This window comes from Hypomesus nipponensis, chromosome 12, assembly GCF_054491055.1.
Source record: "Hypomesus nipponensis isolate SF chromosome 12, ASM5449105v1, whole genome shotgun sequence".
NCBI classification, from domain to species: Eukaryota; Metazoa; Chordata; class Actinopteri; order Osmeriformes; family Osmeridae; genus Hypomesus; species Hypomesus nipponensis.
Window position 1 is genome coordinate 4320863 of NC_140372.1, and position 18788 is coordinate 4339650.

Below are 18788 nucleotides of genomic sequence, written 5' to 3' on the forward strand. Positions count from 1 at the left end.
CAAACTGCTCTTCATATTGATGTTTTTTTTTCTTTTTCCCTGGAATCCATCCTCCCCCAAAAGATGTATTTATTTATGGGACTTGCTGGTCTCAAGGGGTGGGAGGAGGTGGGGGGTGAGTGAAGTGGTGATTATGTTACAGGAGATGGATGAAGATGACCCAGAGTGGAGATGAAAAACCACCATTCGAATAAGAGACTGTAATCCCGTCTTGTGCGGTGGAGATATTTCTCTGCTCTCTTCCTTTGCTTTTTTCCTTCCCTCCTGTCAACCCTCCATCCTCAAACTCCCACAGCGCAGGGCCCAGAGAGGCTGGACTGAAAAATCACTGCACTTTCAGCAAATGATTTAAGACGATTGATAGACCATTTGCAAAAGCTAGGGAAAAAGTAGTATTTTTCAAGTGTATGATATTGTAGACGTTTGTGTGCGAAGATGTTTTATTTATTGCAAAGTTACAAAATCTAAGTAACCCTGCTGAATTATTCAGCTGACTATTAAACATTAGAACTTGGATCTTTACTGTGGACTCTCTTTTTTAGCAGGGTTACTTAGATTTTGTTAAATAGATGAATGGATGAATAAATAAATTAATGATTGATTGAATGACATAGTTGCACAGTTGTTTGCAATGCCAGTTGTTCCTTTAGACAAAGAAAAAGAACTCCTCTGTGGTTTGGGACATGTAATTACTTCAAGCAGACGTCCAAACCTATTAGTGTCGAGGGGGCACAAGTAGCAGTTGTTTTTGCCAGCCCGTGAGAGAGACGGACAGGATATATGACCACCCGTTGACCCCTGAGATGGGAGTTGGTCAGACACTTAAAACTAATTTGCTCAGTCAATAGAAAGCCAGCGATTGGAAGAATGGGAGTGGCAGAGGAGGAAGGGAGAACGTGGGCTCTGAGTTTACCGTCAATCCTGTGTCTGACAACAAAGGAAAAGGGGGATTGAGAACGGAGGGGAGGAGGAGAGGGAGGGAGGGAGGGAGGGAGGGAGGGAGGGAGGGAGGGAGGGAGGGAGGGAGGGAGGGAGGGAGGGAGGAGAGGGAGGGAGGGAGGGAGGGAGGGAGGAAGGGGGGAGGGAGGGAGGGAGGGAGGGAGGGAGGGAGGGAGGGAGGGAGGGAGGAGGGAGGGAGGGAGGGAGGGAGGGAGGGAGGGAGGGAGGGAGGGAGGGAGGGAGGGAGGGAGGGAGGGAGGGAGGGAGGGAGGGAGGGAGGAGGGGAGGGAGGGAGGGAGGGAGGGAGGGAGGGAGGGAGGGAGGGAGGGAGGGAGGGAGGGAGGAGAGGGAGGGAGGGAGGGAGGGAGGGAGGGAGGGAGGAGAGGGAGGGAGGGAGGGAGGGAGGGAGGGAGGGAGGGGGAGGGGGGAGGGAGGGGGAGGGAGGGAGGGAGGGAGGGAGGGAGGGAGGGAGGGAGGGGGGAGGGAGGGAGGGAGGGAGGGAGGGAGGGAGGGAGGGAGGGAGGGAGGGAGGGAGGGAGGGAGGGAGGGAGGGAGGGAGGGAGGGAGGGAGGGAGGGAGGGAGGGAGGGAGGGAGGGAGGGAGGGAGGGAGGGGAAGGGGAGTGAAAGGGTTAGAGGGGATGGGATGGAGAGGAAGAAAGGTGAATGAATGGTAGCAACACCTTATGTTAAAAGATATGTTTTAATATTGGTATTTGTGAATAGTGGCCACATTTTACTCTACATGTATGCTGACCACCAGCACTATGGTTTGGTCGAGGATTGACGGACTGAATCAAGTCCTCCTCGCTGAATAATTGACTTGGCTTGCTGCTCTGCAGCCAGCCTTATTAGAGTAGACGGGTAGGTTTCACCAAGCTGCGACTTCACTATTTATTTGACACTCTTTGTCGAAAGGATTTTGTTGTTTTTGCACATTTTTTGTTTCTTGTTTTCTTCTTCCATGATTGCATCGATGGGGTTACATTTTTCGTTTAGTTGGCTTTAAATTCCCAATCGGCTTTTTTGGCCACTGCTTGCTTGTCTCTGTAGTGACTGACAGACTGAATTAACCTCACCTGAAGTATTTCACTATCCAAATAATGTTTTTGACTTAAATCTGGTGCAGTTCCCCTAAACCATGCTGACAGTTGGTGTGTGTGTGTGTGTGTGACTGTAAGAGTGTGTGTGAATGTGTTATCACGTGTGTGTTTGTGCAAGTGTGTTTGCTGTTGCTAAAGTGGAGAAGAATCTCAGTTTATTTCCACGACCTCCAGCTGTGCTGTGAAGCAGAGATCAGAACTGTATCGGGGTTTCCCTCCAGGGGCCACTAGCAATGGCCCCCCAAGAGCTCTGCTGATACCTCCCTTAGGGTCTGCTGGCTAAATGGTCTTAAATAGACGAATAGACCAAGGGGGGCCGCAACTGTCTTTGTGTAGTAGGCCTACCCTCTCTTGGTCCTGGGTTACAAGGTTTAATTACATCGAAGGGTCGTCTGTAAATGCTGGTTGTCATGTCATCATGTGTGTGCGTGTGTGTTTAAAAAGAAAATAACATTCGGCATGCAAGCAGGTACCTGCCGATTCTCCTTGTTGTAAATCAAAGAGAATTTATATTTTCTTCCCAAGTCAAACAAAGTGAGCTTTAGCTGTGCTGCATCTTGGCTGTCATCCAAGAAAAGAGAGATTTTAAGATGTCCTCCGTTCCTCCCCTTGATACATGCCCGCTAGCTAGGTATTTTCCCACTGGAGGAAAATACAGAGAGCTGCTCTGGAAACCGTGGTACGACCCTCATATCACCCTCTACCCGATTAGTATGCTAACAAATTAGCCTTTCCTTCTCCCTCTTCCTTCTTTTGCCAGAGTCCATGCTATCACCTTCTGTTTAGTTGAATAGGGGACTGGCGCTACAATACTTGGCCAATCGTCTTATATGCAGCGGAAAGTCTTAATAGCTCTTGACAACTAAAGCACCAACCGATATCAACTTGACATTGTAGGTTACTGAAGCAGCCAGGTGAAACCACTCCACAATAGGTAGCCACATGTTTCTAGCAGAAAAGGTTTGCGATCGGATTCAAGATAGGCAGTCCCTTCAAGTTAGTGCTGTTGTAATTTAGCGAATGCTGTTCGAGAACGCTTGTGTGTGTGTGTTCATATTAACTTTTTGTCCCCATCTTTGGAGTGAAGCAGTTGTCGGGCTAATAGGTAGCGTGGCTCCCACACTGCGTCTCAATTTTCCATTATCTCCGTGGCACGGTTTGAAATCTGAAGCTGGTGTCGCGGCCTTGTCTCTGTCTGAGTGGAATTGACGGCCGCTGTGTTGTGTATGCACAGTTATCTGTTTGTGGTAACGAGATTGAGCCCACCAGCTCAGTGGTTGTTTCCTAAATGCAAAAGAGCAAAGTGCTGCGAAGAAAATAACATTTCCTGCTTCATCACTATATGATGGCTTTGTTTTTTTCCTGTTCGAAACGTGTTTAGTGTGATGGACAGATGAGAGGAGGATGTGGCTGATTCGGGGTCTGTTTCTTTTCTATCGTTTGTAAGAGTTCCGTTCAATAGCCGTGTTTTGCTTGTTAAACAGTCTACCAGTCGTTGCTGTCTCTTTACATGTCGATCAATCTCTGGTTCCTCTCGGTCTCTCATTGATCCAGGCTGCGTTAAGCGCTGGCAGAGCTTCGGGTCATCTGTTTCTAAGCGTTGTTCGGTAAAAGGTTTTTAACACACTCCCAAGTGCTGCGCCCCCCCCCCCCCCACCACCACATCCACCACCACCACCACCACCACCACTACAAGCACCACCACCATCCCCCCCCCCCCCCCTTTTCTCTTTCCCTTGTCATACCAGATAAGCGGCGCGATTTCTCATGTTGCTGACGACCCAAGCCAAATTTGTGATTATGAGATTATCTTGTCACCAGTGCCGAGTGTATGCGTCTGGTGTATCGATCTGCTCACACTTTTAATAAATGAAGTACTGCCATGAAGCCCTCGCCTCAGTAATAACTCTGCTCGCCATGTACACAGAACCTTGAACGCGCACAAGAGATGGATGTCTCAAGAACGTGTGTGTCCTTTCATCTCCTCCTCTTCTCTGTTCTCCTCCCGCACACACAGGCTCTAAGGTCACAGTGACATCCTCAATGGCTGGGTAGATTTACACTCAGGTACAGAAACATAGCTGCAACCAGGACAGGATGAACCAATCACTTGGCTAGAGAGAGAGAGAGAGAGAGAGAGAGAGAGAGAGAGAGAGAGAGCGAGATGGAGAGAGAGAGAGAGATGGAGAGAGAGAGAGAGAGATATGGAGGTAGAGAGAGAGAAGGGTTCTGTGTAGTGTATTTGAAGTGGCTGGTTTGAAGGAGAATTTAACAGTGCGTTTGAAGGGAAGGTCAGCAGAGTTTGCCGTCGTAGATTATGCGTGATTGTTTCTTCTGGGGGCTAGCTGATTAATGCTAAAGCCGTCCTGACAGATCCTTAATGCACAGCGGACACACTTAAAAGAGTTTGCTGGGGAAGTAGCAGTCTTGGTTTTGACAACACAGCATTAAAGCCAAAGCCTGCTTGGGAATCTCCCCCCCCCCAGCCGCGTGTTCAGACAGGAATGACAACCCCCACGTCCCTTCCAACACACACACACACACACACAGGCCCCCCCGCCTCTCAAATAGGCTACCTCATCGCCAATGACCCGAAATACAGGGAAGGTAACCTTGTGAAAACTCACTTACTCCATCTGTCGTGTGTGTGTGTGTGTGTGTGTGCGTGTTAGTGTGTGTGTGTGAGTGAGTATGGCATCTCCTCTTGGCTCTAGATAAATTGAACCCTTTTATCTTTGATGCAACTGCACCACCTCTTATCAATTCAAACGGAATAAGTTTGTCCTTTCATGTTGTTTTTTTAAGCTCAGTTTTTGTTAGCTCACGTACTAGATGAGCCATATTTTCTTTGTTGTTGCAGCGGTTGTTTACTATATCACTTCCATCCACCATAGAGAGAAAAAACAGGCGAGGAGTTTAGAATAATTTTCCTACCAGTATACTGTCTGACTGATACTGTAAACAGCGAATGCAGTTATAAACACCTATTAGTGCTTACAGTGCACAGTGTGTAGTGTAACCCTATGAGTGCATGTGTTTTTTTTATACCTGTCTGTGAATGTTTGTGTGTGCTTCGGTGTGTTTGGTGTAATCGGCGGTGTGACCTTCCGGCCATTTACTTTGTGGCCAGCGTACACGTATGTGTACAAGTGGTTTGAGTGAGTTGCTGATTAATTAGGGTGAAATGTCAGAGCTGACTCTTGGGACTTACAGCTAACAGTTAACAGCGAACAACTAGCTGCTAACAGATAGCGACTAAAAGCAAACAGCTCACGGCTGAAGCTTGTTTTAGGTCTAGGCAAGATTATAGAGCAAATAAATGATCCCCTTCCATGACCTCCCATGTACAAAACACACACACACACAAATACTGCAAATGCTGAGCGCACCTGGCTTCACACAGGGATCCAATTCCTCCCAGCCGGTTTGGTTAAGTTTGTTTACACAAAACAGTGGGGTTGGTAAGGCAGGTGGGGGGGGGCGGTACCCTTGCAGGGCTGGCGACATGGTGCATTCTGTGTTGTCTGGTGTCTCTATCTCTCCCCTGCTACCTCGGGAGTATGATACCATCATGTATAGGCACAGATCCCTCTCTTCCTATAGCAGAGCGTCAATTCCTGTCGTAGAGCATCTCTTCCTGTTTCACAGCCTTACGTCCTGTTTTAGAGCCTCAATTCCTGTTTCAAAGCCCCTCTTCCTGTTCCCCTCTTCCTTTTTCACAGCCTTACTTCCTGTTTTAGAGCCTCTCTTCCTGTTTCACAGCCTTACTTCCTGTTTCAGGGCCCCTCTTCCTGTTCTCCTCTTCCTGTTTCCTTTTTAGAGCTTCACTTCCTGTTTCAGAGCCTCTCTTCTAAGTTGGTCCTGCTATTGTCTTGTGTAAATGTGTGGGAAGGCAAATGGCAGACATTGTTTCCTTTGTGAGAGGGAATACTGGAGCGAAGCCTGGTGCTTACAGTCAAGGCTTCCTGAAACACAGAGCCTGCTCACTCCCACTACGACTCTGCAGTTCATAAGAGCCACACACACACAGCCAACACACACACACAGCCAACACACACACACACACAGCCAACACACGCACACACAGCCAACACACACACACAGCCAACACACACACACACAGCCAACACACACACACAGCCAACACACACAGCCAACACACACACACAGCCAACACACACACACAGCCAACACACACACACACAGCCAACACACACACACAGCCAACACACACACACAGCCAACACACACACACAGCCAACACACACACACACAGCCAACACACAAGCCAGGTTGCATACACACGTGTGAACAACCACCCACACTTTTGCCCAGACCCACATTCACACACTATGAACACACACAGAGACAGTGTCTCTGGAAGTAAATATGGAGGATCAGTCAGTCTCAACAGCTTTGGCCCCAGAGTTCCAGCTGTAGATGTGCAAGGGGGGGAGCTGAGGGTTAGTGGCCGTGTCCATGACAATGGTGCGACAGACAGCCAAAGAAGGTCAGCAGACAGGCAGGCTGGCAGGTAGACAGGCAAACAGACAGGCTGGCAGGTAGACAGGCAAACAGATAAGAAGGCAAATAGACAGGAAGACAGACAGACAGACAGACAGACAGACAGGCAGGCAGACAAACACCTTCACACACACACACCCTCACACACACACCCTCACACACACCCTCACACACACACACCCTCACACACCACACCCTCACACACACACACCCACACAACACACTCACCGAAACTAATTTCCGCCTTAAAATATCTAGTAATTACAAAGTATGACGGTAAAGCCGTGTGCGTGTGCGCGCGTCGGGCTGTCTCCGCAGTCACAGTGTGAGGTGTTCCACTTTAGCCGTGCGCAACTTCATAAAACGTCGGTGAGTCACGCTGTCCTAATTTGGCCGTTAGCGAGCGTCGCTGACAAACACACGTCTGGCGACTCTTCCCTTTGAATGTCATCCGTGTGGGGGGTCTGGATTCTGTAGTGTCAGGATACTTTCTCTCCCTGGGAGATGACACACACGCACACACACACACTCAAGCCACCCCCCATTGGCTAATTCCCCAGACTGCCGGAGGTGGATTATGGGTATTTCTGCTACTTCCTGTCTTGATTGTAGAGCAGTGCTGAAAGCTCTGGAGAGGAGTCTCTGTATTGACAGGTTTCATCTCAACAAACAAGGCCTGTGCGGAGAATAATATGCTTCCGTTATTTGTTTGGTGTTCTGTTCCCCTGAGGCCCAACTCTGGAGAGGGTTGGAAACTCTCAGGTAAATGTATATGACAGTGTGCTGGTTATATAAGGGCTCGAATCAAAGGGAAAACAATGTGCTTCCTGTAACAGTTCTGGACTACAAACGTGCTCTCCAGCTCTGCTGTTTATTTACGTGGTTCCCCTTGAGGGAAAACATGCCATAATTAGCAAGGGGTTGTGGGTAATGCAGTTCATTTTTTCTAGAATGACTCATCTTTCCATTAATGAATCAATTACATGCACAGGAATTGCAGAGGAAATATTAGGATGGTGCGTTAACATTGAGTGTCTGTTAGGGCCATTGAGCAGTTTTGTTTGAGCAGAATTTTCTTTGGCCAGTGATTCGGTTTGTTATGCGTGACCAAATCTGTTTGGTTTGCGGAAAGGTACATTACCTTCCTTGAGTGGTGTGTGTGTGTGTGTGTGCGTGTAAATCTGCATCCAGAAGAGGTGCACATTTTCAAATTTTCCAAATCAGTTCCTACTGAAGAGCATAAGGACAGGCTGATTAATGTCAAATGTGGCGCGGTTTGATTCCCTGCACACACACACATTGACACTAACAAACGTTTGTTCAGGGTGCTTTAAGAAAGAAAAATAAAATAGCAGAGTCATAATACCAGACTGAGACTGTAAAAGATGAAGCTTTTCCCCATTAATACCTTGTGACTGAAGACAGAATCTTCTCTCTCTTCTTCTGCTTTGAAATTGCAAAAACAAGGCGGCCGAACAAGGAGTGATGGGACGCTTCGAAGCATGCCCCTCTCCTAGCCGAGCAGGAGGGAGGTGTGACGGACCGAACCCAGCATCCATCTCTCCCAGCAGAGAAGGAGGAGGTGTGTGATGGTTCAAACCAAGTATCCCTCTCTCCTTCTCCCCTCGGTGAGCGGGGAGGAGAGGGGAGGGGGGAGGATTGGGGGGTGACGAGCGGCTGTTGTCAGCCCCCCTGTCAGAGCTTCCTGGTGGTTCGTAGACTGCTCGCCCCTCACTGCCTAGAATATTAGAAGAACAAGAAGGGAACAGGTCAGAGATAATGGCCTTTCAAGTTATGTTTCTACTCTCGTCTTCCTTAATGAAGGATGGCCGCCGCCCCCTCCTACTCTTCTTTACTCCTCTCTTTCTTCTTGTACCTGCTTTCCCTCCCTCCCTCCCTCCCTCCCTCCCTCCCTCCCTCCCTCCCTCCCTCCCTCCCTCCCTCCCTCCCTCCCTCCCTCCCTCCCTCCCTCCCTCCCTCCCTCCCTCCCTCCCTCCCTCCCTCCCTCCCTCCCTCCCTCCTTCCTTCCTTCCTTCCCTCCCTCCCTCCCTCCCTCCCTCCCTCTCTGTGCCTCTTGCTCATCATAGAACAGACTCTGTGATACATGACATTCAGATGACCAGTCTGGCTGATCCCCTTCTCCTTCCTGTTAATTTACTGGACATCGGGAAGCGGACTTGGATGACATTTACTTCACTCACTCAGGCTTTTGTTTGCTTCTGGGACCATTGATCCGGGGTGTAGCGATGGCAGGAAAGCATAGAGCATGGCTCTAATTGAATTTGATCACTTAAGGACACTCTTCAGGAACTGGTGGATCAATTGTGTTTGATCACTTCCTTCTCTATGTCCTTCCGTCTCTCTCTCTCTCTCTTTCTCTCTCTCTCTCTCTTTCTCTTTCTCTCTGTCTCTCGTCTCTCATCCATCCTCCCCCAATTTTTCTATCTATTTCAATTTCTCTTTCACCTCTCCTCGTTTCTTCCCTGGCGGTACTAGAGCAGTTGAGACTGTTCTCCAGGTAGAGTGAGGGATGTTTAGAAGGGGATCTTGGTTTCCTCTGTGAATCTGACACCTGGTTTATTTATCAAAACAAGATCTGTTCAGTCCAGCTGGCAGAAAGACAAGGTGAGCCAGGATTTACATCCTCTCACACCCTGTGACACACACATGCACACAAACACACACACACACACACACACACACACACACACAGCCGTTTGCTTTCCTCTGAGTCATGCATCTGTGCATGGGACCCAGCAGAGGACATATATATATCTTGGGTGGTGGACGGGGGTTGGTTTTTGTCCACGTGAAACTGAAAACCCTGGTGACGTGGGAAAGCAATGATGCTAAATAAGCATTTGTCCATGTCAGCTAGCCATGTTGCATGCAAAGACTGTCACACACAAACACAAACACACAGACACACAGACACACACTACCCAAGCCGTACCAGCGACCAACTCCCTATGTACCATTCCCATTTGTCTCAATCGGAGTGCTGTCTGCATGGCCAGTCTTAGAAACACGAGCTCAGTCTCTGAGGGGCTCCAGAAATAGACCGGAGCGTATCGCTGTTACCCTGCTGAGGTGAGACCCAATGCTCTCTGCTCCTCCCACGCTCCCCCCCTCCTCCCCCTCCTCCCCTCGTCTCTCACCCCTCCTCCCTCTCTCTGTCCTCTACCTTACTCCCCTTTCCTCCCTCATCTTCTCTCCCCCTTCCTCCCTCTTCCTCTGACGTGGACTCATCTAACATGGGTCCTCATTCAGTGTTAGATCCATTAGATAAATGCCCCCCCCCCCCCCTCTCTCACACACACACATGAAATATATAATAACACGAATATAGATGTATTCTTGTCCCATGTTTCTCCTGATACCGATTGTGTGCATGCTTGTGTGTGTTTGTGCATGGAAGGCTAGACGTGTGTACAGTGTTGAACAACACTGTGCTGTCCAAGAACGTGATAACTTTCGAACGCCTTTTCAACCTCAAGTCCTTCTCTCTGCCCTGCCCAGACTAGCAGAAGTTCAATAAACGATAGGTGTTTATCAAGGCTATGTAGACACTTGGTCCAGTCACTCCAAATATATAAACCCTCCCCATATTCCTCCCTCTCTCTTTCTCCATCTCAATCTCCCTCGCTTCCTCCCTCGATCTCCTGTGTACATAGAGACTTGTGATTGGCTAAGTGCAAAGCAGCCTGTATCTGCAATGCTTCTCCATTAATTGGATAGAAGGCCGGCAGTATTGACAGGCCCAGGCAGCAAATATGACCCAATATATTAAATAGACAGGAAGAGTCTGAACCGGGAGATAGGACCCACCTTCTAATAGACAGGAAGGCCTGTAGCTTAGGTCCTCTCTAATGTGCTTTTTATTGAACAGCACGTGTACTCGCTCCGTTTGTATTTTTAGCAAACAAGGGGGGTTGTGGAAACTGTGGCCCTTTGCTAGGGTTTGGAGTTGTTGCATCAGTGTTTTGTGATCCATGTTGTTGTTGTTGTTTACTGGGTTTCGAATTGCTTGTTGCTCTGGGCGATATAAGTGCAGATGTCTTGGGAGAAATAATGACAAACCCAATACCGGATTCAGATAATACAGCAGTTGATTTATCAGACATTTGAATCATTGGAGAGTTGGATTCCAGGCAGTTGCTGTGATTGTGATGGAAACACATAAAGCTCATCAGTGAGATGTTATTTCATCTATCTGTTGATTTAATTCTTTTTATGTTGCCAACAAAGATTCAGTTAAACTGCCATCTTTATAGAGTCCCTGAGGGGACTGTTTTGCATACAGCAGGATATTACAAAAACACTGCCAAGGATTGCTGAGATCCAGTGAATAATGTTTTTTTATTATTTATTTCCGTAAGTTTCCTTAATAATGTCAGAGGCAGCTTATTCATCACTGGCCTCCCTCACTCTCTCCAAGGTTGCTCCCTTAACCTCTCAGCCTTCTGGCTATTCTGTCTAAAACAACCTGATCTGAGTTGGTGGTGGATGACTAGATATAAAAGCACGTCAAAGCACAAATCCACTTTTCAGAATAGTGTGGGTAGAAAAGAAACAAGCCCCTCCTGCTTTTTAAAAGAACTCACAATTATTTTTTCAATGCCAAACAGTTTGGAGCGCTCTCTCCACCTCCTCTCGGCTCTTGTTGGACCTTCTAAATATCCCTTGTGAGCTCCGTCTTTTGAGGAGAAGGTTAAGGTGGAGCGATATGTTTTAGCGTCTACAAAGAGCGTCCACAAAGACAGGAAAGGTCACGCTGCGGAGGGGGCTCCGCCGTCCTTCACGCTCCCTCGCTCCCCACTGCGCCGCTCTCTATCGACGGAGAGCGCCGGGATACGTCAGGGAAATATGCCATCGACTGTATCAGGAAGGGTGTGTGCGTGCGTGCGTGCGTGCGTGCGTGCGTGCGTGTGTGTGTGTGTGTGTGTGCGTGCGTGTGTGTGTGTGTGAGTGAGGTATGCTTCTGGCCCATGTGACATTTCACTAGTATAGATTCACAGAAAAACTGAGAGACTTTAGGGGAGTAAACATTGCTTGTGATGTTAGGAAATCCTCCTGTGAGGATGAGAGAGAGCCGTCTGTGGAATAGATTAGACAAATCTCCCCGCTTTCTTCCATCATCAAACAGGCTCACTGTGAAAGGATACGCAGGTGTGATTTTTACACCCCAAGATAAGAATTATATCTGGTAATTATTTCCAGATAAAAACGTTATCTACCTTTTTAAATATTTATCGCCTTCCATGCATCCTCACCATGTTGCAAACAAATGAATTGATTGGATTTCATGAATGATGTTTTTTTGTATTATTTTTCTCAGTGAGGGGAATGAATGGTTTTATATTGTTAAATACTGAGCCAGTTGGGTGGTACCTTGCCCGGTCTGAAGTGCGGAGGTTCTGCTGGGAGTAAAGCCGGTCTGGACCAGGTTCTGCTGGGAGTAAAGCCGGTCTGGACCAGGTTCTGCTAGTAGTAAAGCCGGTCTGGACCAGGTTCTGCTGGGCTGTAAATGTCAGCTGACTGCTCTCCTGGCTCCCCTTAACCTTTTCATTTACATGACCAATTAAGATGATTACGGGCCTTAATATGGCTGATAATGACAAAAGAATGGGGGAAAAGCAGAGAGAGCGAGAGAGAGAGAGAGAGAGAGAGAGAGAGAGAGAGAGAGAGAGAGAGAGAGAGAGAGGGATAGAGAGAGAGAAAGAGAGAAAGAGAGAGAGAGGGTGTGAGAGAGAGACAGAGAGAGAGAGAGGGAGGGAGAGAGAGGGAGGGAGAACACTGAGCTTGTGCCCCAGTGTGATCTAATTAGCTGTAATTAGCTGTAGAGAGAGAGAGAGAGAGAGAGAGTCAGATTGAGAAAGGGAGAGTTGGATGACAACCAAATTAGAACGATACAGAGGAAACAAAGAGGAATAAATAATAAAGAAGAGGGCGAGAAAGATGAGGAGAGAGATATATATAGATAGAGAGATAGAGAGAGAGGGAGAGAGAGAGGGATGGAGAGAGAGAGAAAGAGATAGAGGGAGAGAGAGAGAGAGAGAGAATGAAGAAGAGAGAGAAAGAAAGAGAGAGAAAGAGAGAGAGAGAAAGAGAGAGAGAACTCTGGCCATTCTGATTCTCCCCTCTCGCTTCCTCGTTTTAGACTTGTCAATACTGTCTGGAGTGTATCGCTCCTGGTTCCAGACCAAGCCGTCCTGCAGCCGGACTCCCCAGCCAGCCCCCCCACTCCCCTTATATTGACCGTGGGCCTTAGAGCAAATACACTGCAGCACCATTGACGAGTCATTGACGCGACAGAGAGTAATTGAGATCCACCAGAGAGAGAAGAGACAGAGGAAGAGGAGAAGGAGAGAGCAAGAGAGAAACAGAGTAGGAGAGAGATAGAGAAAGGGATGGTAGAGAGATAAAGGGGGCTAAAGAGTGTGAGAGAGAGAGAGAGAGAGAGAGAGAGACAGAGAGAGACAGAGAGAGAGAGAGGGATGGTAGAGAGATAAAGGGGGCTAAAGAGTGTGAGAGAGAGAGAGAGAGAGAGAGAGACAGAGAGAGACAGAGACAGAGAGAGGGATGGAAGAGAGATAGAGGGGGGTAGAGAGAGAGAGAGAGAGAGAGAGAGAGAGAGAGAGAGAGAGAGAGAGAGAGATGGAGACAAGGGGGGTGAGACAAATAGGGGGTGAAAGAGAGATAGAGAGAAGAGAGAGTGTGTTTGTCCAGTCCTGACTGACAGATTGGTCTAAAGGTTAGCAACGGGGTGATGGGGGAGAGAGGGAGGAGAGGGAGGGGGGGAGGCTGCACTACTGAGGTCCTTTGTGAATCTATCTCTAGCTCCATTAGTCATTACTGTGAGCTGGTGCAGCAGGAATAACCATCGACTGCTGCCTACTGCTTATTTACAGTGGTTTCGAAGAACTGTTTTTTGTTTGTGGCCAACAGCCACTGCTCAGCGTGGTTTGTTTGTCTGCGTGCATGCTTGTGTGCCTGCGATAGCGTGTGTATGTGTTTTTGTGGGTGTGTGTGTGCCTGTGGGTGTGTGTGTGTGCCTGTGGGTGTGTGTGTGTCTTTGTGTTTGGGATCTTCCCAGTATGATGTCCTGTGTGGTGGGACAGCCTGTCCACAGTAAGCATCCAGGTGCTCTTCCTAGAACGAGCGTGCGTTAAGAAGCATCAGTCGCTAGCGTGTGTAAACACCCACGTGCCCACACACGTACATGTACGCACCAACAGTCAGGTGGCTGAGCGGTGAGGGAATCAGGCTGGTAATCAGACGGTTTCCAGTGTTACAAAATGACGTTGTGTCCTTGGCCAAGGCACTTCACCCTACTTGCCTCGGGGGGAATGTCCCTGTACTCACTGTAAGTCGCTCTGGATAAGAGCATCTGCTAAATGACTACATGTAAATGTAACACACACGTACAACAGCATGCAAGCAAGTTTACACCTCAACCTGTCCTCACACACATACAAGTACTGTATGCACAAACACACTTAAACACTCACGCATGTATACACACACACACATATATATATATATATATGTTGTGCCCTCCCAGAGAGTGGCGTGTGTTGAGCTAGTGGGAGGTAGACAGGTCAGAGGGAGGTTAGCTCGGCAGGGCCCTCCTGAATCTTTCATCAGGCTTGTTTTCCTTGGTAATTAAAATGTACAAATGTGGGGGGTTTGAATAGCCCCATCCAGAGCTCACACACTCACCCCCCTCCCCCCCCTCGTCACCCCCTCTGCCCCCCCCCCCCCCTCCCAACCACACACTCTCCCCCCACCCCCACCCCCCCACACACACACTCCTCCCTCCTACATTATTAATCATGTTCTGTCACCAGGAGATGGTGTTTCCCCGCAGGACAAGGCGCTGTGTAGCGCAGGGCGTAAATTCTCTCTCCTCTCTCTCCTCCACAGACAGACAGTTTCCCCGCCGAGCCCAATTACATGGGCAGCAGACAGCAGTTTGTTCAGAGGTAAGGCCTGTTAGCCAGCTGCTCCTACAGGATCCTGGTCCGGAGGAGTCCACTGGACCTAATCTGTAGCATCACCAGACCTGTGCTAATCCCACCGCTAAACTCATACCCTCTAGTCTGGGGTACCACTAGACCTGAACCCTTTACTGATACTAAACCTCCAATAATCCTTCAGATTAGAAGCTCTATGCCTGTATTAATACTAGACCTGTACTATTTCTTGACCTGTAGTAGATATATACCTGTACTAATACTGTAGCTATGTAGGTGTACTAATACTATACCTGTTCTGATACTAGATATGTAGTAGCTATATACCTATATTAACACTGAAACTAAATACCTATGTACTAAAACTGTAGCTGTATACCTTTACTAATTCCATAGTCTATCTATACCTGTTCTAAACTCCTCCTTCCCTAATAAACCTGCAGCATAGCCTTCAGTAGTTTCAGAACTTGAATAATGCTAAATAGCTGTTGTACCTGACCTGTCCTAGTACCACCATTGTCTTTTAAACAAATCCAATTTTTCTGATCAAAGAATGAGACAGAAAACAATCTGCAGGGAAAGCAAAGTACTTCAAGGTCTCTCATCCCTCCTGTGTGGGTTTGTTTTCTTCATCTTTCCTTTAGCAGCTCCACATTCAAGGACCCTGAGAGAGCCAGCCTTAGAGACAGTGGCCATGGCGATAGTGACCAGGCGGATAGCGACCAAGACACCAATAAAGGTTCTTGCTGCGACATGTCGGCCAAAGAAGCCCTAAAGATGAAGGCGACAGGCGTCAAACCCCCCCCACCTCTTGAGCAGGGTGAGTCTACATGATTCAGGCAGTGTGATGCAGGAGGGGGAGTCACATGACCCAGGCAGTGTGATGCAGGAGGGGGAGTCACATGACCCAGGCAGTGTGATGCAGGAGGGGGAGTCACATGACCCAGGCAGTGTGATGCAGGAGGGGGAGTCACATGACCCAGGCAGTGTGATGCAGGAGGGGGAGTCACATGACCCAGGCAGTGTGATGCAGGAGGGGGAGTCACATGACCCAGGCAGTGTGATGCAGGAGGGGGAGTCACATGACCCAGGCAGTGGGATGCAGGAGGGGGAGTCACATGACCCAGGCAGTGGGATGCAGGAGGGGGAGTCACATGACCCAGGCAGTGTGATGCAGGAGGGGGAGTCACATGACCCAGGCAGTGTCATGCAGGAGGGGGAGTCACATGACCCAGGCAGTGTGATGCAGGAGGGGGAGTCACATGACCCAGGCAGTGGGATGCAGGAGGGGGAGTCACATGACCCAGGCAGTGGGATGCAGGAGGGGGAGTCACATGACCCAGGCAGTGGGATGCAGGAGGGGGAGTCACATGACCCAGGCAGTGGGATGCAGGAGGGGTAAGGAGAGGTTCCCAAAGCCACTGGCAGGGTCACAGGCCCATCTAAATCTGAACACATAGAGGGAAGAGAAGCCTCATTAAAATGGCTTCCGTCTGCTGTATAATCTAGGGCTCTTCCAACTATTTGTGATCTATCCACGACCTGCCCTGACCTCACCCAGTCAAAGCCCTCTCTGGCCTCCCATTTGCTACTCTCCCTCCCTCCCTCCCTCCCTCCCTCCCTCCCTCCCTCCCTCCCTCCCTCCCTCCCTCCCTCCCTCCCTCCCTCCCTCCCTCCCTCCCTCCCTCGCTCTGTCTCTCCTTCTCTCCCGTTCTCTATTTCCATCATCTTCCATTCCCACTCTCCTCCTCCTCCCCCCCCCTCCCATCCCCTCATTTCCTTGTCTGCGGTTCTCACTAATGTTTTCCTCGCTTCTGTGTGTGTGTGTTTGCGTAGCCGTGCTACGTTCTCAGTTTATCAAAGCCGACAAGCCCATTATGTTTTTATAAGCACAACCACTTTAGCTTTCTCTCAGTGTCCCTGCCTGGTTCTTCCTGCAGCCCAATCTGCTGAAACTTTGATAACAGAACACGGAAAAGAACTTAGCATGCGTCAGGCCATGTAGCATCCTGCCGTGCTGATTAAAAATGAATAATTATTCTAAGCACTGTTGGGCCCCCGACCGATTACTCATGACATGTGTAGAACAATGACTCCATCAGATAGGATGTTTCATTCGCTCCCCTGGTTCCCACTCCTGGGTGGTGCAGAGAGAGGTGGAGGGGTGGAGCACCCCTTGGTGGATGCTTGGGTTGTATTGAGTAATGGAACCATAGGGGAAGTGTTCTGTTTCCAGCGCTGTTCAGGCCTTGTAACCGGGATTGGCCCATTACCCTGCAAAATATCTAGTCCCAGAGAAACACTGGTATTCCCTGAAAATCACCACAGAGAAAGAGATATGAATACTGTAGTGGGGAGCGAGGCAGGGAGGGAGAGAGGAGGCAGAGAGGCAGGGAGTGAGAGAGAGGAGGCAGAGGTGAGGCATAAAAGGCAAGGAAAGAGAGGCACAGGAGAGAGGTGAGGCAAAGGAGGCAGGTGATTCTGTTATGCTACAGAGCTTGGTTTTTCATAATGGTCCTATTAATCTAAGCAACAGAAGGATGATTTTAGACATAACAGAACCCTTCTCCTCACTGCGTTAACAGTAGGCATGGATGTGCTTGATTCCATTTGCATCCGGTTTTGGAATGAACACAGAATGCTCACACACTCATACAGTACTCAAACATTCACACGCGCACACACACACACAAACACAAAGGCAAGAGAAATCGGCCAATTAAAGAGTCCCATATGTTTCCCATTTCCAGAATGTTCCTATCTAATTGTCCGTGAGCGGATGGAAGGATCATCTTCGTGTGAATGTACACAAACGTGTCGAGCGGCACCCATTAAGTCAGCATCACACACATACACTCACACACACGAGAAATATGTTTGTGTCATCAGACACATCTTCTCAAACTCCGAACTGAGAAAACTAAACAAACAGGCCCCTCCCTCCTCCCTCCCTCCCTCCCTCCCTCCCTCCCTCCCTCCCTCCCTCCCTCCCTCCCTCCCTCCCTCCCTCCCTCCCTCCCTCCCTCCCTCCCTCCCTCCCTCCCTCCCTCCCTCCCTCCCTCCCTCCCTCCCTCCCTCCCTCCCTCCCTCACAGGAGGATCACTTACAGCGCCACGCCGCGTGCCACGTCTTCAGGGATGGCTAGCCCGAGGAGAGGTTGTAAACCTTGCTGTCCCTCTCCGCCTCACCCCCAGGACCCCCCCACACCTCGCTCCAGTGTGCGGGGGTTGGAGTGAGAGGGGGGGAGAGGGCGTTTAGGTGGGTGGGCAATCGATCTGAGAGTGACAAGAGTTGGCCGTGTTCAGCCAATAACACTGGTGTGTGTGTGTGTGTGTGAGAGAGAGTGTGTGTGTGTGTGTGTGTGAGAGAGAGAGTGTTTGTGTGTGTGTGAGAGAGAGTGTGTGTGTGTGTTCAGGGGGCCCTGGGGTTGAGCCCAGCTTGGCAGGGTTCCAGGAAGTCTTCATTGCGTGGCGAGGCGACGGGTGAAGGTGAGGGGGTGGGGGTGTGGGGGGCGTGCTGACAGGATCAGTGGGGCGGGTCATCTCTTAAAAGCAGGCTGGGGGGGGGGGGGGGGGGGGGGGGGGCGGTTGGGTGTTAATACAGGCCGGAGTGTGAATACTATCGTAAGCTGGTCTGCGTGTGTGGCTAAAGAAGGGGGGAGGGAGGCAGATGTGGAGAGAGAGAGAGAGAGAGAGAGAGAGAGAGAGAGAGAGGCAGAGAGAGAAGCAGAGAGAGAGGCAGAGAGAAAGTAAGGAAGACAGACAGATAGAGAAAGGAAGAAAAAAAGAAAGTTTGCTAAGGTAGGAGGAAGGTGTTAACGAACATAAATTTTTATAACATTTGTTTATGTTAAAATACTAATGGAAATGTACACAGTAATAGGGATGTTGCAGCTGTTAAAATAGCAAATAGTGACAGACAGTAGAATGGAATGGAATAGAGTATTATAAAATAGCAGACAATAGCATGCTGCTGCACACAAATCCATCACTGTGTGCGTCTGTATGCTGCATCATTTGGTTTCGGTATGTGATTCAGAGCACACATACACACACATACACTCACACACAAACACACAGTCACACACACTCATGGCATCTTGGGAGGAAAATGCATCAGAGGTCACTGTTCCCCCAGGATCCTGTTTCTCTCTCTTTTTCTATGTCTCTTTTTTTGTCCCTCTGTCTGAATCCCTCTATCTGTCTCACTCTCTGTCTCTTTCTTTCTGTGTATTTCATTTTCTCTCTC

General features: G+C 49.1%; 1 protein-coding gene across 2 annotated transcripts in view; it reads left to right on the plus strand.

The window, feature by feature from the left end:
• The window catches only part of pcdh17 (protocadherin 17), a 55852-nt gene that overhangs the window by 10691 nt on the left and 26373 nt on the right, over positions 1 to 18788 (plus strand). Inside the window, exons 3-4 of one of the 2 annotated variants that reach the window (XM_084668096.1) lie at positions 14491 to 14549; positions 15185 to 15360. In XM_084668096.1, the coding sequence (XP_084524222.1) occupies positions 14491 to 14549; positions 15185 to 15360 (235 nt within the window). The remainder of the gene's footprint in view (positions 1 to 14490; positions 14550 to 15184; positions 15361 to 18788) is intronic. The other variant, XM_084668097.1, reaches the window with a different exon arrangement.